The sequence below is a fragment of the Colletotrichum fioriniae genome (genome assembly GCF_027942845.1).
Source record: "Colletotrichum fioriniae strain IMI 355084 chromosome Unknown scaffold_3, whole genome shotgun sequence".
Taxonomy (NCBI): domain Eukaryota; kingdom Fungi; phylum Ascomycota; class Sordariomycetes; order Glomerellales; family Glomerellaceae; genus Colletotrichum; species Colletotrichum fioriniae.
The window spans coordinates 2211961-2235635 of record NW_027076839.1 but is presented as its reverse complement, the minus strand read 5'-3'; the positions used below and the strand labels follow the sequence as shown (position 1 = coordinate 2235635).

Below are 23675 nucleotides of genomic sequence, written 5' to 3'. Positions count from 1 at the left end.
GCCCCCCAAAAAAAAAGATTGATACATTGGGGTTGGCGGGCTGTCAACACATTATCAAGGTATCGCCTCAGCTGTCGTTAGCGCGAACAGAAAAAAGCTGGGCTGGCCACTGGATGGGGGGAACCTGCTGCTGCATTGTCCAACCACGCAACCACACCACCACACATCAGACCAGGCCTTGCCCGCGCGCTCTCGCTCGCTTCTTTTCCCAAGGCCCAAGGACCTTCGTAGCTAAAACCTTTCTTCCCCGCAGACAACTTCTCTCCTTCTCCTCGCCAAAGAGCTCTTGAACTTTTCTTTATCTGCCGTCGCCGTTCCTGTCCATCTTTCCCAAGACCTTCCACACCTCCCATTGTCTTGAAATCAAAGCCTTGTCTTCCGACCCAAGCCATCTCGGGAGCTTCTCCAAGCTCCGACGTCTTCACATTTCCACCGCGTCGCCTTGGTTACGGGTGAGTGTTTCCTACATATTTGCGTCATCCAAGCTCCCATTGATTCTGGGGCCACGATGCAATCTTCCTGGTCTCCTTTTCTACCTTCGTTCCCGCACTCAACCTTCATTTTGAAGCTGTCCGTCTCTCCCACTAACTGACTTTTCCCCCGGCTCAGCACTTCCAGATCGCCCTTCAGTCACCATGTCCGACTTCCCCCAAGGTCAGCGGGACAACAATGACCGCCCGGCTCGCGATGTAAAGAACCACCTGCTATTCGAAATCGCAACTGAGGTTGCCCATCGAGGTACAGTCCCCACGATTCAAACCCCCCTGGACCGTAGTCTCCGCAGTGGGCTGACCCATCCTATGCAGTTGGTGGTATCTACTCAGTTCTCAAGTCCAAAGCTCCCGTGACCACGGCCGAGTATGGCGATCGCTATACCCTCATCGGACCCTTGAACCACAACTCGGTAAGTTTGAGACTGCGAGCTGCACCATCTACAGTCTGCTTACCAAAAAACAGGCCGCAGTTGAGGTGGAAGAGTTGGAGCCCACGAACCCCGAGCTTGCTGCTACGATCCAGTCCATGAGAGACCGTGGAATTGGCATCCTCTACGGACGTTGGCTCATCGATGGCGCTCCTCGAGTCCTGCTCTTCGACACAAAGACAGCTTACCATTTCATGGATGAGTGGAAGGCCGACCTGTGGAACGTCGCCAGCATTCCTTCGCCGCCCAACGATGACGAGACAAACGAAGCTGTTATCTTTGGATACGTCGTCGCCTGGTTCTTGGGAGAGGTAAGGAGAACGCACTTTTCCCCAGGGACGAAGCTGACCATCATGCTTTCTGCAGTTTGTGTGCCACGAGAAGAAGAGAGCCGTCATTGCGCATTTCCACGAGTGGCTTGCCGGTGTCGCTCTGCCGCTCACCAAGAGACGCCGCATCGACGTGACGACAATCTTCACTACCCACGCAACCCTCTTGGGAAGATACCTCTGTGCTGGATCCGTTGACTTTTACAACAACCTCCAATGGTTTGATGTTGATGCCGAGGCCGGAAAGCGTGGAATCTACCACAGATACTGCATCGAGCGCGCCGCCGCCCACTCTTGCGATGTCTTCACCACTGTCTCACACATCACCGCCTACGAGAGCGAGCACTTGCTCAAGAGGAAACCCGACGGCGTGCTGCCCAACGGTCTCAACGTGACCAAGTTCTCCGCCATGCACGAGTTCCAAAACCTGCATCAACAAGCCAAGGAAAAGATTCACGACTTTGTCCGCGGCCACTTCTACGGCCACTACGACTTCGACCCCGAGAACACGTTGTACTTCTTCACCGCCGGCCGTTACGAATTCAGGAACAAAGGTGTCGATATGTTCATCGAATCCCTCGCCCGCCTGAACCACCGCCTCAAGAGCGCCGGCAGCAAGATTACTGTCGTTGCCTTTGTGATCATGCCAGCTCAGACCACTTCGCTCACCGTCGAGGCACTCAAGGGCCAGGCCGTCATCAAGTCGCTGCGCGACACTGTGGATGTTATCGAAAAGGGTATCGGTCGTCGCATCTTTGAGCGCTCGCTCAAGTGGCACGACGGTGACCCGATGCCTGATGATAAGGAGCTCATCAGCGCGCAAGATCGTGTACTCATCCGCAGGCGGTTGTTCGCGATGAAGCGCCACGGCCTCCCCCCCATCGTTACACACAACATGCTCAACGACAGCGAGGACCCCGTACTGAACCAGATCAGACGTGTCCAGCTCTTCAACCACCCCACAGACCGTGTCAAGATTGTCTTCCACCCCGAATTCTTGAACTCGGCCAACCCTGTCCTGCCTCTGGACTACGACGAGTTCGTACGCGGTACGCATATGGGTATCTTTGCTTCGTACTACGAGCCTTGGGGATACACCCCGGCCGAATGCACAGTCATGGGTGTTCCTAGCATCACGACCAACCTGTCCGGCTTTGGGTGTTACATGGAGGAGTTGATTGAGAACTCGAGCGACTACGGTATCTACATTGTGGACCGCAGAACCAAGGGTGTTGATGACTCGGTCAACCAGCTCACCAACCACATGTTTGACTTTTGCCAGAAGAGCCGTCGTCAACGCATCAACCAGCGTAACCGCACGGAGCGCCTGAGCGATCTGCTGGACTGGAAGAGAATGGGCATGGAGTACGTCAAGGCTCGCCAGTTGGCCCTGAGACGGGCTTACCCAGGCTCTTTCAACGGAGAGGAGGAGGAAGACTTCATCCCCGGCGTCGAGCAGAAGATTTCGCGACCCTTCTCGGTTCCTGGATCTCCTCGCGACCGCACTGGCATGATGACGCCTGGCGATTTCGCCAGTCTGCAAGAAGGCCGGGAGGGTTTGAACACGGAGGACTATGTCGCCTGGAAGTTGCCGTAAGTTGACGATTGCTGATGATGTGACTCGACATGGCTAACCCGTATTCGCAGTGAGGAGGAAGACCCCGATGAATACCCATTCCCGCTTACTCTGCGCGCCAAGCGCCCGTCGGGACCGGCTAGCCCTCTCGATGGAGTTCAGCTCAACGGCAATGGCAACTAGAGCATGAAACACATTGCCAAGAAGTCACGAAGCACGCCTGACGGACGAGCAACGAAAGTGGATGGGATATGTACAAAATGCTGTCGAATGCCTACTGGTTGTTCCTGCACGGACTAGCAGTGTGTGTGTTTGGTGGACGAACGAGTCGCGATTCACGATTTTATATAGGGATATGGACGGATGTAATGGAAATGAGGAGGAAAGGGTAGGAGCAAGGCAACAAGACTGAGAGGACGACGGGCTGGCATTGGGGTCGAGTATGGATATGTACGAGCAGAGTAGCATATTTTGAGCATTAGATTGGTTCTCGGACATTATGTGTTGTCTATCAGGCATTTTCTTGGTTTGGTGCATCAGGATCGATTGGACATGAAAAGACGAAAACTGGGTGGCAGCCGCGGTTGGCGGGAGGCGCAATGCATCGAGTATGATCCGTACGATATTTCATAGGTGTCGGTGGTGCCAAATTGTTTCGTTTCGAGACGTGAGGATCGGCTGGGCACCAAGGGTTGCGATGATGATCAGTGAATCGATGCGTGCTCGGTGTTTGCTCGAGAGATCAGGGGGGATTGCGGACCCCTTGAGCTGACGGCAGCAGTAGCCAATCAGAAGCGGCGTGGTCCTCCTCCCCCACACCCGCGGTTTGTCGACTCAGGGGTCCCTAGCGCATGTAGGGCGCCTGTGGGTGGGGAGAAAAGACGCTGAAGGCACGAGGAGGGCACTTTTAGTCGTTAGCACGCATCAAGGAGTCACTAAAGACATCCCCTGGCCGCCGCTTCCCGCGGGCGCATCTCTTTGTTGCGCAGCGAGCTTGCGTCTTTGTTGGACGGTCGTTGGGTGTGTTTCTCGCTGAGGTGTCTTTCTCTCTCACTTATCATATACTGGGTGTTCAGTGGGGGGGGCCGAAGGATAAAAATAAAGAAAAGTTCAGCCGTTGTCAACCTGTCACGTTTGCGGAAATTTCATCTGAAGTTTAACGAGAGAAGGGACGCAATGCATTGGATGACCTTTGGGAGGATTCGACTCGGCAGGCCATCCTAGACATAACCGTTGGCAACTTCTCCGAAAGCAGAAAGGGCTGCCCTTCTCCCACCTTGCCGAGTGCTCCTGCCTACTGCGTAAGGTACTCACTCTATTAAGAAAATCAAGCCGGACCCCTCGTACCTTGCGGATAAGTCGTTGGGCGCGAGAGAGCGAACAAGACAGCGCGGCCTTGACAAAGGGCGGCCGGTCACCTCCAACAGACAAACACCTGCGAGCTACCTCACGCCCATCGTGGGCCATCCCAACTAAATCAATCCTCCACTCGCACCGTTCAAACTTTGGTTCGCCGTAGCGTTGGACCTGCAGAAGCCTCACGCTCCCGCCCCCAACCCACACCCAGACGCCGCTTCCCATCGGCCAATGCGACGCCGGGACCCGTCGACCTTAATATATTATTCCCCTGATACCACCTTGGACAAGCCCTTTTCCCTTCCTCCCCCTCTCCCCGACTCTGTTCTTCTGGCATGAAGCTCGCCGTTCGGCCTCTACAGAAGATGGGGTTCTTTCGCAGGGATAAGGACAAAAAGAAGCAGCAGAAGGGTCACCAGCAGTCAAAGTCCCACGAATTCACAGACTCCCAGCTGTCAAAGTACTCTTCCCAAGTCCAGCAGAACTTCCGCAACGTCGCCTCCCCGCCGGGCGCTCACATCCCCACGCCAGCTTCCGCCGCCCTCTTCCAGAGCCTGCCAAAGGAAATCCTCCCGCGAATATTCTCATTCGTGTGCCCCCACACCCAAGATGAGACCTACGAGACGTGCGAGACGAGCGCCATCTTTGACGCATGTATGCTATGCGACCTGAGAGATCTGGCTCACTGCGCGCGCGTCTGCTGGAAATGGAACCAAGCCGCCAACGCCCTGCTGTATATTCTTTCCTCCTCGCTCCTTTGTATCCGAACTTGCGCTGACCATCTTCCGTTCTAGGTACCACAGCATCCGAATCGACGCCGTTCACTATTGCCCCCGCGAGATCTACCTGTCAGAGCAGCGCAAGCGCAAGACTTTCTTCAAGCGCAATGCCGACCCCGAAGATACCCCCACCGCACGTCTGAAGCTACTCTGCAGAACCTTGCGCGAGGATCCTACACGCTTTGGCTCAAGAGTTCGATACTTCAAGGTTCCCTATATGCTCCGCGAAGCCGCCACAGCCGACCTTGCCCGCATTATCCACGTTCTCCCCAACATTGTCTACGTCGACCTACCCGAGGGTCTCTTCGCCGACGAGCATGGTTACGCCACGTTGAGGCTCGAGGTTGAGGCTAGATGCCGAGACCTCCGCAAGATGACATACCGCGCAGGCGCTGAGAGCAGCTTGTCCAAGCTAGCGCACGGCGGTATCTGGCAGAACCTCGAGGTTCTGGAGCTGATCAAGATCAACATGGATCCCATCGTGCTGCGGCATGCTCTGGCCAACCTGCGAAAGCTCCGCGCGCTAAAGGTGATGGAGTCGCAAGCCTTCTCGGATGATATCTTTGCCCGTAGTGAAGAATTGCCTCCGTTCCCGCCCCTCGAGGAGCTGGTCCTCAGCAATACCCCGGCCGTTACTGCCCAAGGTTTGGTGGACTACCTGAGCCGAGCCGATACCCGCAACCACCTGCTCGTCTTGTCTCTCCTCAAGACGGGCGTTCACCCGGCGACACTCGCCGACATTTTGTCTGCGGGCACAAATTTGCAGACGCTGGCCATCGAGGCCTCAGTAAGCGACGCTTTCAAGAGTGGACCCCGGACGCGTAGGCTCGCGTCGGTCTCTCTCGAGTCGCTGCGTTTCGAAATCACCGCTTCCAAGTCTGCGGGTCCGTACTCAAGTGTCACAGCTAGTTACTACACTTATTTGGCCGCATCGCTCAGAGGCAATGGCATGCCCAACTTGCGGTCAGTCTACGTGCTGGACGAGTTCTTCCAAGACGAGCTCGAGGGTCTGCCCCGCCCCGCCGCGGCGTTTTCCTCCTACGGCGCCAACGCTCGTCCGAAATCCTCACACACGCCCGGCGCCAACCGGCCAATGTCTGGTCTGGGTCCCGGCAGCGGTGGTCGCGGCGGTCTCGCGCCACCTAGCAGCGCCGGCATGGCGATCCCTCGACCTTTTGCGGGAGCTTCTCAGGTGCGGGCTTCGCAGCGCTTCAGCTCGACGAATCCCTTTGCCGGTACTGGGCCACTCTCACACCCTCTGACGATCTACTGTAAGGCGGACGATGCTCTGGACTGGTCGTCAGTGATGCTTCAGCCTACGGCGGCACTAGGTGGCGGATCTCGCCATCGAGGAAGCATGAGCATTCACGGCGACCGGCCAATTAGTTCATACGGTCTTGGCGCCGATATTGCGGGATCGGGCTGGAACACAGCGGCGGCGAGGAAGAGTGTCATGGTCGGCAACGGCGCGGGTATGTTTATGGCCATCCCGAGCCAAAGCACTGGTGGCAGCAGAGGAAGTGACGAGGATTTGTGGCCGAGGCCCAGCACGGCGAATAACGAGAAGAAGTCAAATGATCTCTGGCGGTGATTGATGGTGGTGGTGGTGTTAGTTGAAGGACACCAGACTGCGGGAACGTGGCCGACATAACAGTGACTGATATGCCCCCTCGAGAAAGGACAGGACTCGAGGGTCAACCCAAAATGAACAAAGTACAGAGAGATGTGTTAATGATGGGAGGTTTGGACAGGGGATTGGGATATGGGATTGCCACGGAGAGGGAGAGATGCCGACAGAGATGGTTATCCCCAGGCTTCCACCAAAAAAGAATTTGTCCTTTTCTTCTTTCTTTTTTCTCCCCCTTCGTTTTCTGGTTTTGCGAGATGGAAACTCGGGACAGTTTGGATGCTTTGCGTTACAATTCGTTTGTGACGAGACAATACCCCGATGGTTTGCTTACGGAGTAGAATGGGATGGATTTCAAAATATTGCTTCATTTTCCGTCATCGTATACGGCTTTGTGATTCTGATGTCGATGATGTGTGAGGTTGTTGGTGATGTACTCGGGGCATTGGGAGTGAAGAGTATCCTACGATGATCTCTTGTCCTCTTGAAGCCATGATTGAGATGCTGAGTTCCGACCTTTCTCTGCTCAAGAAGGTACACGGGTACGGAACCGGAAATCGATGGGGATTCAAGCTGTTTTCCCATGCTGCTCTGGGATTTCATGGTGAAGGAAAACCATACGCTTCTCATGATACGTTGAAAGAACCCGGTCCAACTTTGCTTTTCTGCACTTCTCTCGCTTGACCTAGATAGATATACCACAGGCACCTTGGCTTTTTAAAGTCCTCTTACTTCTGGACCGAATCGAGGGAACATTTAGCCTGGTCGGTCAGAAGATTGGAGCAGGACTGGACTTTTCTTGTGAATGGGAGGTGGGCTTGTACTCTTGGTTAACGACACTCCTTACCGTCTTGAATGATTGGTTGCCGGGTGCTTTAGCAGAATCTGTTTGAAACATTGTTCTTGTTATTACCGTGAAGCTGGAGAATCTTGAGAGACTTCTTACCGCACTTCAGTTTGTTGATAGAGGGTTTCGGCCTGACCATTGAGAAACCCTCGAAGAAAGTCACCTTGAACCTTGGAAGTCTCTCCTTGCGCTCTGCCACATTATCGACCTCAATGTAGCCACTCAGTAATATCATGGTCCTTTCGGTAACTGCTTTACACTGGATTGAATCATCAGTATGACCGACTACCGCTTTGGTATAAAATTATCATTTTCGGACCCGATCGAGCACATGTGACGGTGAGAGGCGAGAGTGACATCGCCCATCGTACCCTTTCGGCCATTCCCTGTCCTTGCAGGTTCGCTACAATTAGTCTGTGCCATATCCGCAGCTTTTGCAACCGAGAACTCCATAAAGAAGGAGGCTCAGCCATGCCCCTCCCACTATTAGTCCTTACCTGGCAGTACTCTTTTCGTATTTCTTATCAAACATGAGAGAGGTACCGAGGTTTCCGTGATGGAGGTGGTGTAAGGTAAGGCAGTCAGTCGATGTTATGCCCTCGAAACAGAAGAGTCTTACCATCAAGTCAGCCTCGTTATGGAGACGGGCGCGCTGAATGGACGGTTCCTTTTGAGGGACTGACTTACAGAACTAAGGATGGCGTGCCATCGGGCCTTGGCTTTATCGACGGCATTATCGAAGACGTGAGAGCGAGCAGTATCCTATAAGGTACATGCTCAACAGCGGATGTAGTCAATCTGAGATTTCATGGGGGAGAACAATTTTACGACTTTGTTAGGGTTGAAATCTAAACTAAACTACGAGCCGGATATGTTACATAGATAAACACGGCTGCTGACCTCTCGGACATTTTCAAGCAGGTTTCACGAGGCCTTCCAGACCCCGTCAGAGCCAAGACTTTGGGAGATCACCCACGCTGGCCGAGACAGGTAGGCGGTTCTGTTCTGCTTATCTCCTCCGTGGGAAGATTCCAGATCACTGTTTACCAGCTGCAATATCCCCGGTATACAGGTATTTTATCTAAGTTCACATCGACGACTGCCATTGCTGATCCTTCAACTACCTTCGAGGCCATTTTTCATATACTTCTTCGTCGGCGGTGGATAGGTTCTAGGGTCGGACCATGGCAATGCCTTCCAAAAGAGCCAGACTTCTGTATTTGATGAGAGATTAGGCATGTATTGACTTATAACTAAAAAAGGCTCTTGGATAGTTCGGCTATCGTCGAAGGGTACATATCCATGACCACTGACGGATCACAAGTCGAGACGTTCGGTGATACGATCGCGTGAGTACGGGTCCCCTATGTGTCCCAGTTCTAAGGATTTGATACTCTTGACTGGCGAAAACTCTCTCTCTCATGGCTGTAAAGGGTCTTTCCCGTCGACAATTCCTCCTGCCCATCATGAGTGGCACAGTGTTCGACGTACCGCAACAGCGTCCTCCTTCTGGACAGGGGAGTTTGGTCCCTTCGCGAGTGCTGAGAACAGGACCTGTCGATGATCCAATGGGATGTATCTAAAAGAGACGATTCAGGGCTGGATCGGAGAGAAGAATTCCCTCAGCAATGAGGAGCGGGTGACCCTGCCCTTGGTCCAATTTTGTGTCGAGCACAATGGTTTCGAGGCCGCCCTCGAGATTTCTTTCTTGGTCGGCATTAGGATTGATTACGATCCGTAAGGTACCCTGTCTCTGAGTGACATCTCACCGTTTTGAATACTTCCGTGATAAGGGATATTCAATAAGGTATACGCCCGGAAAGATAGGTAACAGCTTTGGACGGGGATACTTCATACGTATATCTCTGTTGAGACGGCATGATAAAACCTCTAAAGTCTAAAAAAACCAAGCGCCACTGTCAGCACCATTGAGCAATCCGTTTCCTTCCATGCTAATGGCGAATATTTCTGTCGCATTGCCGTGGTTGTGGACAAGTCGGCTTCGCAACCTACAAATGTTAATTTACATACGCCAGTCTGATGATGTCTACCATCCTCGAAGGCGTGAACATGCCAATGCCATTCTCGAGGATACAGAACCATGAATTGTGTGAAGTAACTGCACCGTCGTATCGTTTTCTCGACCTAACTTGCTCCGTGCTGTCCCTTCCTCTTGCCAGTGGATGGAGGTCGGGGGCAGGGCCGCTCGCGCTTCATTTGGTCGATACAGAAAAGCCTCCCCTAATTCGACTGGACGAGGGGTAATTGCATGCTCAAAAATTGAACTTGCACCAGTCTGTGATGAAAGAAAGGGGCAGGCTTAGGCGTATCTGGGCTGTCGATAACACAGACCAGCGGCTCCCTTCAGCACGCAACGTGACTTGTAGCCATCTTGTTCAAGACCGTGTTGCGAACGTCGGTAGGAAACTGGAGCTCTTCTAGTTTACTTGTGACCGGTTTGAGATTCTACGCCGGGTAACAAGTAGTGCCGTTTAGTAGCGTCATATTAGTATATATTGTGCGCTTTCAGGATAGACGCTCAAGAAGAGGCTCACCAACTTCAACCGAGAACTCGTTTCTCCACGCGTCCACTATGCCACGACATTGAGCCAGTCACTTTGTACAAGGCGTGGGTGCAGCATCAATCGTCACCGTCCGGTGTTATCAAACACCTCCTTCATGTACTCGACACTGGGCGGTAGTTTAGAGTCCTTGTATATAAGGTAAGGTATACGTCAAGAATAACGACGGGCAGCCAAAAGGTGTTTGCTCACCTAGAACGACCATTACAACAATCGTCCAGGTAACTAGGTCACTTCCCAGGCAACCCTACAAGTCCCGAAACTCCCTCAGTAGCTTCCCCCAACAAGGTCTGCCAGAGTCTGGCTCGAGCAAACAGCCGGCCGAGACTACAAGAGCAGATGATGGCCAAGACAAGACGAGAACTTCTGGCGTACCCGATGACGGCTTCCAAGACAACGCCGGCTCCTTTGAAGACTCGGGTATAGACTTGAGGGACCATCATAGCGAGCAGATCAGATTATCAGATTCTTACACACGTGCGTACATCTCATCAGTGCATGTGTTCGTTTGCATTTTTTATACCTATCGGCAACCGTCGGCACGAAGTGACTTGCTCCTCCCGTATACGGTCCGTCAGCGTACTAACACACCCGGTTCCTTATACATTTTCAGGCACCGATGAGGATAAGATTTGCCTTCCTCGTAGAATCAATCCGGTGCCGTATGATGAGAAGCTTGTGGTCTTCAGGTCAACGTAATATAGGCCTGGACACATCTATACACCTCATCTCCTATGAAGACTGACCAGCAGAACGCTCCTTTTTGGTATACGCATGGCTTTTCTGATCTCTTGTGATGGGGGGGAGGAACATAGCGCCCAAAAAAACGTCTACCAAAAGGACATTGAGATCAGCGCCGGGCAGACTCCTCTGGATTCCCCCGAGGATGCCACGCTCCCACGTCTCTCCTGGTCTTCCACCCGTCGTGGTAGACCACAAAGTCCTTCTTCTCTTCAACATTCGGGATGAATACCTGCCTCTCCAATGGATGTGGCCCAACTTGTCCGTCTGAAATAGACTCTAAGGTGCCCTAACAGCTTTTGCGTTGGGAATCTGGTTGAGAGCGGGACTGGGGAAAAACCTGAGATGGAATCCACAGCCCGCTTGGGAATACTCATCCGCCAGTCTTGGATTCTCGGAGAACTCCACGAAAGCCCATACTTGGTGCCTTTGGTATAATGGGATCATAAGATTGCGTCGCTAGTATATACATTTGACTCTGGCCAAATTTAGGCACCATAAATTTGAATCATATCTCAAGCCTCTTGCACTCCATCCCCCGAAAGAAGCAGTACATAATGACCTTTTCGGGCTTATTGCCTTTTAGCCATGTAAGGCCTCAAGACCATGTTAAAAGTATCAGAGTACAACCTTCATATCGCTTGGGAATCGCATTTCGAGACCAGTATGAATCTTGCTTCGCGGTATGTTCCCGGCGTCTAATGTCTTGTCTCGCTATAGTGTTGAAATGTATCAAACGTACGTTCTCAGCCGTCTATAACCAAAGCCAGCCAGTATCTCCCAATATTCGGTCGGAACTTCCACCCCAAAATATTTCTTTCCCCCTTCTTCTATGACCCGTACGGAAAAGGTATTCAGCTAGTTACTCGCCAGGAATAAGCAACCACGAGCCAACATCCCATCGCCACCTCTTCGGGATTTACACCTCAAAGGCGTTCACCAAACCCCAGCCCAGATCAACAAAGAACTCGACTTGTACAATATATCAGTCTCGTGCCCGAGCAGTGTACACTCAATAAAACAAACCACACCAAGAGTTCTTTTTAGCCGCAGGGCAAAGTTCGCCTCACCACTAGCGCGTTTGAAATTTAAAGAATAACCCTGCCTCTTAATTCCCCGAAGTCTTTCGTTCAACTCGTATTTTCTTCTTTTTTTTTTTTGGTTATGCTTTCTTCTCCAACGCTGTGGTGATGAGACACCTAGGAACGGGCCGCGTTGGTGCTGGCCTTCCTCCCATGCCGAGCTGGACGCTCGTTTCTCTAGACACAACTTCACCTTCACCTTCACCTTTGGCCTTACGTGCCTACCTACCCTACCTACCTTACCCTGAAGCAAACCAGAAGCTGGGCTGATGAACCCGCGTGTAAGAGATGCACAAGTCGAGCCTCAAGGGTCCAGTCCAGGCAATACCTTACCTACCCTACACTCACACAAAGCAACGACAGGGACCCTTTCCCATCACCCGATACTTCCGTCACCAGCCCAACGATGTACGATACGCGAAAGCCATGATTCTACTACCATGTAGCCCCTTCCCCCCCCCTACCTTTCAAAACGTACTACCTGAAATGCGGATTTTGCAAGAAGGGTCAGGTACATACCGAGATTGTGCGCGATACTGTGTGACCTCATCGTCCTACCCATGCGGCATCGTACATTTTACTACTCTGTGCTCTGCTTCCCTTTCCCGCGATGATGGGCTTACCTGCAGGTCTGGGGGAGGGGAGAAGGGGGTAGAGACTTGAACACAAGCAAGCGGAACCGGGCGTGCCTGCTTACCGATTGTTTGCCCAGGGGGACTCTGATAATCAGGCTCCCCCCTTCGTCTAGCAAGATACAAGAAGGCTTGCGTGGTCTGGAGAGGTGGAAGGGGGAAAGAAACCAAACAAAAAAACCAGGAACGCGTGGGTTGCGTAGCGTGGAACGCTACACATGGCCTACGTACTGCGTAGAAAACCTCCCAGATCTACCAACTTTAGGTCAAGTAGTTCCATCTCCAAAAAAGAATTGCAGGGTCGAACTTGCTAGACCCTGCATCGTCCGGCTCGCGAACCCCGAACCGAGATGTGGCACGAAACGAACCATGTCTACACTACCCATGGTACGCCATGCAGAGTTGGCAAAAAAGGCTATATGACGCTATCAAGCCTCATTCGCAAAAGAAACCCCCCCCTCCCCACCAGGCTAGGTGAATTCCAACTTGTCCAAAGATTCATGGATGCAAGTCCTGCCTTGGGAGAAGGTCCCAGACCCTGGTTTTCCAATAACATGGACATAAACTGCACGGTGATTCTATTCTGCGTAAAGTCGGACAGAGGGTGGTAGTAGGGTATGATGAATCGTAATGGAGGGGGGGAGTCAGCGATAAGCGACGTCACGGTGCAGTGTCCCCACGCAGCCCAACCCAAACACATGTTTCTGCCAAACTACTACGCAGTAGACTGCAGTTGAGTACGCAGCAGCAGCAGCAGCAGGCTGAGAGCATAGCCAGGGTTCATCAACTGCCGTCGATCGACAGCAGGAAACAAAAAGAGTTGCACTACTTCAAAAGTAACATCCCGTCCAAGTTCGACCATATGCCATCTGTGAAGTGCCAGTCCGGCTTTAATGCCGTGATACTGTTACACTGTGGCACACATATACATGTGGCGTCGGGAACAAGGTTGGTTCTACGGATACTTATGGCCCCAGGCTTGAGGAGGATGCTATGGAGCGCGAATGAGACTAGTCGAAGCAGCAGAAGCAATCTTGAATTGCGAGTAGTCAAGCGTGAGAGAGAAAAGAACGCAAGAGGGGGTTGGAAGCGAGGAGGCAGTGGATCCTTTGCCGCGTAGTGGGAGGTTGGTCGAAACGTAATGTCTCTGTCTTGTCTCTCGCGTATTAGTTCACTGAGGCGAATTACATCCAAGAAACAAAACTGTGCAATGACATTCATGGATGCGGTTGGTACTTGGATTGACCCAGTCTTTGCATTACAAGACAGCCTGACTGAATCGTTAGCTCAAGCTTGTTTGCGGCTGCCGTCGAGGGAGCAGGTTTGAAGAAGACGTCCAAACCATCAAAAGATGCCCAGTGACGTCGGAAAAGGTTGGTGGTTGGGCTGTTGGATGCAGCAGGTGGGGGTGTTGCAGGGATGATGTCATGTCGCCGTTTTTTTTTTTGGCTTTTCCCTCCCTCCACCTCCCCCGAGTGAGGTGGAGACCGCAACACCGGCGGCCGGGCACGGTGCACCGCCGGGACCAACTGCGTCGGGCGGGGGAGGGAAAAGGGGAGATGCGGAGGCGGAGACGGTGATGCGGAGAAACAATCGGGGAGAACCCCTACTGCTTGCCTCCGATCGACATCGAATTTGATAGAGGCCCGTTTCAAACTAATCGAAACGGAGACTTCCTTGGAACTTTCCATAGTGCCATCGCTGAACAGTGCATGATCCATGTCTGAGTCGCGGACGGCCGGTGTCATTCGGGTCTTCGCAACGAGTGCAACCCCCAGCGTGGGATTGGTTACGGTTGGACATGTTTCGATCCGTTTCAGACCGAGACGGAGGGTCTCGCAAAGCTGAGGTTTTGGCCCGAGTGTGAGACCTATGGACGCTTCTATTGTCATGCCTTGAACGGAGACTACATCTTGCTACGGTTAGTAAAGCGTCAATCGAGCTTGTTCGCTGCGTCGCTGCCACCTAAAGGCAACTCAAACCCTCATGTTGCCGTGTTTCTGCAAGGTAGGGCTGATCGTCACCGAGGCAAAGCGTTGCATTGTGCCATGGGATATCAGCAACGTCTGACCAACAATGAGATACTTTGACAGACAGTGCAGGAAACGCCGCAAGGCTACACGTAGGGCCTCGAAGAATGGAAGCTGCGCAGTCGCATGTCAGCACTGCATGAGCGTCAGCACCATAACCTCGTCAATCGGCTACCCGAATAAGCTCACAGTATAAGCCACAAGATAGCTGCAGATGACCTACCTGTCGTCGAGAAGCACACTGTCCATTGCTCAATGATGGGAGCCCTCTCGGCATGCCCATAGGCTACTTGCTCACCAACACCTTGCTTGTGCAGCTGACTCAGTGTGACGATGCTTTCCAGTATTGACATCCGCACACTCGGATGACCCCAGGAGTTCATGGCTGTGAGCTGCGTTTGACAGCTTCAGGATCTTCTCAGGAAGCGTAGACCTGGCCGCTATGCCAAATTGGTGTCGATCGGTTGACAGTCCTGAAGTTTACGACATGGTCCGAATCCTGCCCAGGAAATTGGGCTGACTGCGCCACTACTGGGTAACCAGTCGTAGCGTAGGCAGACAAATTTGATCTGTCGTCCACCTGATAATAATTTCGGATTCTCATGGCCCGAATAATTTGCAAAGTTCACCAAAATCCGATAAAACCTGGTTGACTTGAGCGACCGATAATCAGGAGGCGCTCGCAAGGATCGCAGCCGAACCCGAAGCCTCAAAGCATCAGAGAAAGGAAGACGTGCATAGCCTCAACATCGGACTGCTGACATCCTATCTTGGTCTTTGTCAGCCTCCCGGGAAACACATGGCTCGTCCAAAGTCAGCATCTGAAAGAAGAGACGAAGTTGGAATCTTATCGATCCCCCCGCGAGTGGGATTTTGTTTTGTTTCTCTGCGCGTTAGCTGCAACATCAGCTCTGCTGCGCCTTTCCAGCCGCAGACTTGAGACCACCATCTCAAGTTGTTCGAGTCGGCGCGGACACGGCCCCACACCACCGGGAGATGCGCACCGAGATATTCGCGAATCAGTCTGGCGGCTGGATATCCCCCGCATGTGTCCATCCCACGCAGCTGGTAATAGTGGCGTACGGCTCATAGACTTGCCGTGCTAATTCTCCATCAACAGTCAGTCATGTCCTGCATGCTTTCGCGTTGAAACAGAACTCTGTTGCATGTCATGTAACGAATGTGTAATTCGTGATACAAGCCCGTAGCGCTCGCTTACTACCGTCCAATAACCAAGACGGCTCGGTCAGCGGCAAGAGAGACGAGACGACTCGCCACGTAAGGCTGGTCGGAAGATATTGCATGATACTGCATCTGTTATCGACGGAGAGCGGCAACATGGGATGGGGTTGCCGCGTCCCGAGAACATCTTTGTTTCTGTCAGGGGCCATGCGTTGCGGGACGTGTATCATTCTCCGGATCCCGCGACGATCATACAGAGTCCGGCGCGGCGGACGAGCTTCGCGGTGGCTCTTCAGAGGGAGCCAGAGCTGGCAGATGCAACCCAAGGCATATGACAGCATAGATGGCCATGTATTTCGAATCACGGCCTCCAGGAGAGACTCGAGAGCTACATGGTGGAGATGCATGGCATGCTGCGGCTGGTGGAGGCCAATCCGCTGATCTTTGAGCAAGTAGCAGCACTGCACGAATGAGTGTGGTTCGGCCGCGAATCAACGGCCATGGCTCCGCTCTTCTTCGAAATATCGCCGCTGGCGCAGTTGACCAAGAAGAAAGCCTTTGTTAAGAACGGGCCGCTGTGGTGTCTTAGACAATAGAAGCCATAGTTCGGTCCCTCGAGACCTTTCCAGAGACTGGAGGTAACTGACTCTCGACGTGGTCAATCTTCCCCATCTTTCTCTCGCCATTCCTTCGCAGCAGCAGGGAAGAGGGGAAAAAATGTGAAGAGGGCCGTGATACAATTTTAGAAAGTTGGACCGGTTAGTACCTTGCCGTATGTGGGCTAGCATCATCTCGCATAGAGGTTGGCGTGCCTGTCGTTTTGTGGCTGGAATTCTGAGGCTGCCGCGATTCTGACCGCTGAGTGGCCCGTTGAAAAACGTTGACTTTGTTCAGGCGCCAGGCGGTGATCCGTGATATCCAGTGGAAATGCAACTGTGGGGATGGGAGGCCAAGAAGGTGTGGTTAACTCGGCCGCGACATGTCCACCAGAGCCACTTCTAGTGGGTGTGCTAGAACTGGGAGAGGTCGACTAGTCTCATTGTGAGGGAGTGAGAGACTGAGGATGCAACCTGGCGAGCCTGTTCTGCGGGTACGGAGTATTGTCGTGGATATTTCGTACGCGAGAGACAGTCGGTCTGAAAACCCGGCGGACCCTTTTTCTGTGGTAAGGGTGTTGGAAGGAATGGAAGGAAGAGAATGTTCGGCAGCAAGGGACAGATAGACAAGGGACTGAGCAAGCGAGCCCATCAATCCGCAAAACCACCAGGTTCAGGCTCGGAGTTGGTCCGTTGCTGATGAGCCAGGCAGGAAGGTGATGAAGAGACGGAGACGAAGGAAGGGATACGGCATCGAATATGCATCCATCGTGTTGGAATTCATCGCATCTTTCGAGGCCCCCACTGAGGATGCCCTGGTCAAATTACCGTCTGCCGGCGTCAGTCTGGTCTTGGGCTGGCAGCCGACAGCACATGGGCCGATGAATGGGCCAAAATGCGCCGCGCCGTACGCAGTAAATCTGTGTGAGAGAGAAGAGGACCCTCTTCTCATTCCGAATCTTGATTGTTGATGGCCCGTCGCCCGCCAAGCACCAGCGATGAGCCTTGCACTTCGTATCACGTCGCATACGAATAGCGATATCACGCGCATGGCGATTTTGGGCCCTACCATTGCTGTCGCACCTTGTCGACACCTCTCCATACCCCGTACACTGTGTGCGTTGCTTCCGGTCAGGGACGGACGCGGTACGGCCTTGTATCTCCACGGATGCGGGTACGGGAGTATGACCCCGATCGTCGTCCGGAAAACGTTGAGCATTGCCAGTCGCCAGAGACACTCTGCGCTTGCAGTCGTCCCGAAACGAATCGCCATGCGGTTGCAGGGCTTTGCTTTGGCATAATGAAGCACTTGAGCCGTCAGGAGCGTTTGGGTCAGGGCCCTTGCAAAAAAAACGCTGATAAGCTTGTCTCGTCCCCGATGGCTTGGGTTTGTGCGTTGCCGCACTCCCAAGCTTTAACTGACAGCTCTCGTCCAGTGACAGGCCGTGAAGCTCACAGACCCAACCTGGTGAGCGAATGACCGTCTCCCAGTCTCGACAATGTCTGTCGCAGCACATCAGACGAACGGCAGGGGGTTGCCCGTTCCAAGGGCCGTGACTGGCCCAAAGAGCTCAAGAAGCAACCCCTCGTTGCTGGAATTCGGCAAGCTGGCGACGAAACACTTGGAAGAATAGCGTCAGTCCTTGCCCTTGAACTCACTGGCGCGCCTCAGGTTTGAGATCGTTTCTCAGACGGGGCAAGGCGGCTGCAGGGCGCGAAGAAACATCTCTTCTCTCGCGTGCTCTTTTCTGCAAGGGCGAGCCTTGCTCTTTTTGAGGAAACATTTCTCGCATGGCACTGCACGTTTAACCTGCTGGCGCAGACAATCCCATCATTGGCATTCCCCTCTGCGGCAAGGAAAGAGAGAGAAAGGGGAGACGGTTGGGGCGAACTGAGTTGCTTGCGATGGCCAGGCGGAGGAGTCGAGACAAAATGTCGGTCTGGGATTCGTGAGGCAAAGAGTTACAAAAATAAAATAAAATAATTGTTCCGCATCTGGCGTCCTAGGGATACGGCGGAGAAAAGAACTGGAACCGTTGTTCACGATGTGATTCGTGCATCCCGTAGGGAATCTGCCGACCCAACGTGGTGTCACTTTGACGATGCAACGCTCTGTGCCTCGCATCTGTCCAGTGAGATGTCGGCAGCCTCTTCGCTTCCTGTGAGACAGGCCGTTTTTTTGCTCTTGAGTCTTCCCTTTTCTACCACTTGCGTCGATATCGCGCGGCACGGTGCAGCAGGTACCAGTCCAGATCGCGGACCATAGTATCGAATGTCTACCGCGAACCTTTGGAGGGCGAAGCACACACATGCTGCGTGCCATCAGAGTTCCACACCATTGAAGCATCATGATATTGTTCCACGGCCACATGATGGCGCGGAGGCGGTAAAGCGTGCGTCTTCTGATAGCCTGCGCGCCGGACAAACAATAACGTTGTTGCTGTCGGTCGATCTTGGCTTCCGCGCGCAATTCCCGGAAGAGATCGGCCGGGTCATTGCGAAATCGCACTTGCGGCCCTCCACCTGGCCCCTTCATGTTAACAGACAGATTGCATCTTGATTGCGTCCGATACGGTATCTCGTTGTCGTCGTCGGCCTCATTTAAAGTAAATGGCATTCTTCCCCAGAAAAGCTCGGTCTGTCCGCAGACCATGGCCCTGGAGGCTGGGCAGGCCAGGCCGCAAGGGTCTTGAGCTGTTTGGACCACGGGTTCGTGATGCTTCTTTTTTTCTGGCACACTCGCGTACATGCAGATGTGCGGTATCATGGGTTGCCAAGGGCGGAGGGGGCTACCTCGTCCAGGCCTGCACATCGATCATGGCCCGTCCTTGCCCTGCACAGCCTGTAGCTGGAGAGCGAGGAGCCAAGACATGTTCCGCCGTGAGCCCGAAACATTGGAAATGTTTCTCCCTTTTCTCGGGATCAAATTGACTTGCTCCCTTTCAGTTCCAGCGGCGGGAGCGAGAGCATCCGTCGGGTCGCATGAGAAAAAAATCTAGGAGGACGTTTTCATGCGGGCGGGAAGAAGGGTCCCTAACGCAGACGGGACTGGACGAGCAGCATTTGCCTCCGATGGCCGTTTCTGGTGGTCCGACAGAAGGCGGTTGCCGGCGGACCCTAAGACGGCAAAGGGGCGTCGGGCCCAATCAGCCATCTGGAGGCCCCTACGGTCTACCAAAAGATGGAGAGATGCCTCCAATCACGAAGACGGTGGAGGCGGACGTAGACGCAGACGCTTGCGTTCTTGTCGTTGCCCTTGGGCTGAGGAACGCTTTTCCTTGGCCGTCGAGGAACCCCAAGATGTCGTCCCTTTGGACAGCGAAGTCGACCCCTGCCACCGCCTCGTCTGGTGGTGTGGAGTTTGCTGCTGTGATCGTGGGTGTGACCAACCCCCCGGTCGACTACGAGAGCAATAGCTTGACAAGAAGTGTGGAGTGTTTGGCGCTGGAAAAGGTTGACAAGCAGGGAAAAACGAACGAGGCTCATGATGGGATGACGAAGAGTGCAGTAGGCAACATGTCTCGCTGCGGCTGTTACAAGTCATGATGTCTAGCAGAGTAGGTACCTCTCAGAGTTGTGGAGGGCACAGTAAGATGCCGGCCACCAGATGTGATGGGTAGTGAGCGGCGGCATCAGCCTGTTGGTTGAAGGATGTTGAGCAGATGACAGCATGGGCTGAAGTGCCGGCGATTAGACTGGACAAAGTTTCCACACACTCGTTCCTCCCTCCAATCCACAGCGACGAGACTATCGTGAGGGCCATAACCGTGGCCGTGGGTAGGGCGGCTTGGTCGGTTTCGTCTCTCGTCAGTCTCGGTAACCCCTCGCATCGGCAGGCTCGCCTTTCTACTCGAGTGCTAAAAAACGCCATGCCTCATGGAGGTGATAGCCTAATGGAGACATCTGAAGAGGTGATGGCAAGCCGCGAACGCCCGTCTGGACGAGTTGTAATGTGCGGTGCGGTGCGGTGCGGTTCAGGCATCGCAGATGGTGTCTGGTCGTTAGTAGCACCCTTTTACATGAAACGACACACTTTAGAGGCAATCCTCGCAGCAGCGCGTGGTCGAGATGGGATAGTGCTTCAAGTAGAAAATGCGGTTGTGAAGCAGAGTGCCAGAATTGGCCAAGGCTGGACAGCGCGGTCCTGACCTGAAGGGCGAATTAGAGTGTGGGGCCGTAGATTGTGCAGTCAATGATGAAGGGGCACGGCGTAGGAGATGTGCCAGGTGTGGCCCGTGTGGGTAGCGTCTGTGATGCAAAGTGTGGTGGTGGTGCTGGGTGTGTGCCTGGTGCTGGTGTGGTGTTTGGCGTAAGGAGGAGGAAGAGTAGTGGTGTAGGGGGTACGAAGCATTTCTCGGATGGGCGTGGAAAGGGAGTGGGTGAGAAGGACGTCTATCCGTAGGAGGTCCTCCGTAACCCGTTAGTCGTTACTCCGTCCTCCATGCCACCATCGTCGTGTGGTGGGAGAGAGCATGGCCGTGATTGTACGCGCAATGCAAGGTTTGGTGCGGACACCCCACGGACAGGTTGAGAGAGAAATTGACGGAGAGCTAGGTAATAAGGGTGAGCAGTACGGATATCTGTGTGTACATGACAGACTCACAGCCATTGATTGAGCCACAATCACACGAGGTGACTGAGCACTCTGACCTTGGTTGATGCCATGGTACTCGAGAGACTGAGGTGGGCATGGGTGGTGGATTGCGAAGAGAAAGTGTCTTAGCTAAGGTTGCGAGGTTGTGAGGTGTCGATTCTCTAGAGTCTAATGGATCTTGGGAGAGTAAGGTACCTAAGGTAGGTACTGTAGGTACGTACCTCATCTTGCAGAGTGGACAGCCAAAGGAAGGAGCGACAGGGACTAGCGGGGACTTGACCTCCCAGCCCCTGCCTCGCTTTCTCTCGCTGGCGCTGCTGCCACAAAAGCCCCCTGGTACATTGTACTGTGTCAAGTGAAATTCTCAGCACTGGGTCCCCGTACCCAAGTGGACCCCGTTCAGGATGAGGACCTGACCGGGATCGGGACTAGGGGGTTACTGGGGGGGGGGCCAGGCCAGGATCAGGACATGGGACTTGGTGGACATGGGCTTGGGTGCAAGTGCAGAGTGCAGGAGCATCTTGGTGTCTGTCCGGCCTGTCTCTTGTCTATCTGGCGCCTTGCAGTGCCATCTGTGCTTCCTCTCTGTCTGTCTGTCTCTCTCAATCTTCACTTCTCTCTCTCTCCATCCACGGAGTCGAATCCCACACCCCTCCCCGGTTACCTATTTGGAGCCCCCGATACTTTGTACTTCGTACCGTACCCCCCGTCCCTTTATGTGAGTCCACCCGAACAGAACAGAACATATCCTATCCCGTCCCCAACCCGTCCAAGTGTGCCTGACCGACCCGGCCATAGATATATCCTCCTCTGCCCTCCCACCTCACACCCCTAGGTGCTTCTTGCTCTTTCTTTTGCTTCACCAAACGAGTAACTCTGCATTACTCCTCACTCTGAATATCTTCTCAACTCCAAGCCCAAATAACCGGCCTGGACACTTATACCGACCTACCTGCTAGTCAGCTGCCACTATTTGCTGTAGAACAGCTGCACTCTGCACTTCGAGAGTCGACTGAAACCGCCCAGTCTCAGATTTCCTCGAGGGAGATCGCGAACTTCACGTCACCGCCAACCATGTCTCTGGCCGGCCAGACTATGCCCGTAAGGGAGTCGGTACATTCCAGCCGAGAGGACCGTGTTACCTCCACCATGACAGACAAGAAGGATCAGCAGTCACAAAGGACCTCTTATAGGGACTCGCTTCCCAACGCACCACGACCCTCCGTCCAAAACGACGACGCCCCGAACGAGAACGAGAACGCAAAGATGTACGGCGACTACTACGAAGAGATGACGGGTCCTTCCCCCAAGAAGGCCCAACCCACACAAACAGCACCGGCACTACCAGCCAAGAGCTCATTGCGAGCTTCCAGACTCCTCGACGGCATGGCCCTCAAGATCATTACAAACCAACCCACACAAGCAGCACCCCAAGAAGTCTACCTCTCCTCCGAAGAAGAGGCTTCCTCCTCCGCCGACGAGTTTTCAGACTACGACTACGAGTCCGAGAGCGCAGAGTCCGCCGACTCCCCCGTCCGTAGGAAGAGCCAAGAAGACACTGCCCGCGTCGTGTCTGTCGTCTTCGCCGGAAAGCCCTCCATTATCGACCTCCCCTCAACCAGAAGATCCGCCTCGCCCGAGTCTATGGAGTCCAGCAGGCCCCCGAGCCGCTTGGTCATCTCATCAACAGCACCCTCATTGCGCAGGATGTCTACCTCCTCTACTAGCGGCGCCTCCTTCTCCCCCGTCTTCCACCCACCCAGGTCAAGCAGCATGATGATCACCAGCAGCATGTTGCCCAAGGAGAAGCCCTCCTTCCTCAGCATCGACCCTTACGCCAGCAAGCCATTTGATGAGCGGGCCGAGGAGCAACAAGCGGAGCCTGAGAGGCTCGAGAGACCCAAGACTCCCACCTCGCAACTGTTCAAGAGGACCCTCAGCATTGTCCGCAAGCGCAGCCGTCCCCAACTCAGAGACCTGGCTGCCAACAACTCGTCTCGCGACCGCTTGTCCTCGCCATCACTGGGACACTTGCCCTTGTCGGCTCATGCAGACATCAGGGAGGAGCCCGAGCAAAAGGCACCTTGGTCCGCAGTCAGCTACCACGATATCATGCGTGCGGCCAAGAAGAACGCGCAGAATCAGCCCCCGACCCCATCTACCCCCGTCGCTCAGGTACAATCGCCTAGCTCACCGGCGGGCAACACCCGGAGCCGGATCCTCAGCGGCTTCACCAACCGCAGGAAGAGCATCAAGATTGGCTAGTCACCGCTCACCCACCAAAGAAAAAAACCAGTAAAAAACCAAACACAAAAGACACTTTCGGCACACAACGGCAGGGCACTTTGCTTGCACCACTTTTTTTTGCATTCGGGTCGGGACCATTTGCTTTGCATGCACGGCGCACGAACGGGAACCGGAACTGGATCACGGCGTTTCACATTGACCCTCGGGTTACGGACTTGGGCTCGGCCATCACTCCTTTCTTCAACCGGCGTAGGGCTATCTTCTTTTTCAATAACGACGGAACGAATTTCTTTGCGTGTACAAATGGGGTCGAAGTAATGTGTAAAGCAACAGTGTGGAGGACGAGGGACGGGGAGCAAAAGCCGCAAGACATGGCACAGAACGTGTATGGTCACTGGCAATGTACCAAAAATGGGACGGGAATGGGCACGCCTCAGAGCGGATGGCCTTTACAACCGGGCAGCCGAATCGGCCACATCCCCTCCGCGAGGCTTCGGGGGTGGCGCGGGCTAGTAGACAACCAATCAATGATACCAAACAACAATGTCCTATT

The 23675-nt window shown here is 53.8% G+C and overlaps 3 protein-coding genes across 3 annotated transcripts; all 3 read left to right on the top strand.

The window, feature by feature from the left end:
* Nucleotides 1–635: 635 nt before the first annotated feature.
* On the top strand, nucleotides 636–3010 carry GSY1 (glycogen synthase; the record flags this gene model as incomplete). Its single annotated transcript, XM_053196121.2, has 5 exons — nucleotides 636–738; nucleotides 807–904; nucleotides 958–1233; nucleotides 1289–2844; nucleotides 2899–3010. The coding sequence occupies 5 exons, from the start codon at nucleotides 636–638 to the stop codon at nucleotides 3008–3010; spliced, it is 2145 nt and encodes a 714-aa protein (XP_053046545.1).
* Nucleotides 3011–4518: 1508 nt separating this feature from the next.
* N0V96_003499 (uncharacterized protein) lies at nucleotides 4519–6553 on the top strand (the record flags this gene model as incomplete). The annotated part of the gene is made up of 2 exons (XM_053196122.1): nucleotides 4519–4916; nucleotides 4978–6553. The coding sequence occupies 2 exons, from the start codon at nucleotides 4519–4521 to the stop codon at nucleotides 6551–6553; spliced, it is 1974 nt and encodes a 657-aa protein (XP_053046546.1).
* A 15396-nt stretch (nucleotides 6554–21949) lies between these two features.
* On the top strand, nucleotides 21950–23140 carry N0V96_003498 (uncharacterized protein; the record flags this gene model as incomplete). The annotated part of the gene is made up of 1 exon (XM_053196123.1): nucleotides 21950–23140. The coding sequence occupies one exon, from the start codon at nucleotides 21950–21952 to the stop codon at nucleotides 23138–23140; it is 1191 nt and encodes a 396-aa protein (XP_053046547.1).
* Between the last annotated feature and the right edge of the window lie 535 nt (nucleotides 23141–23675).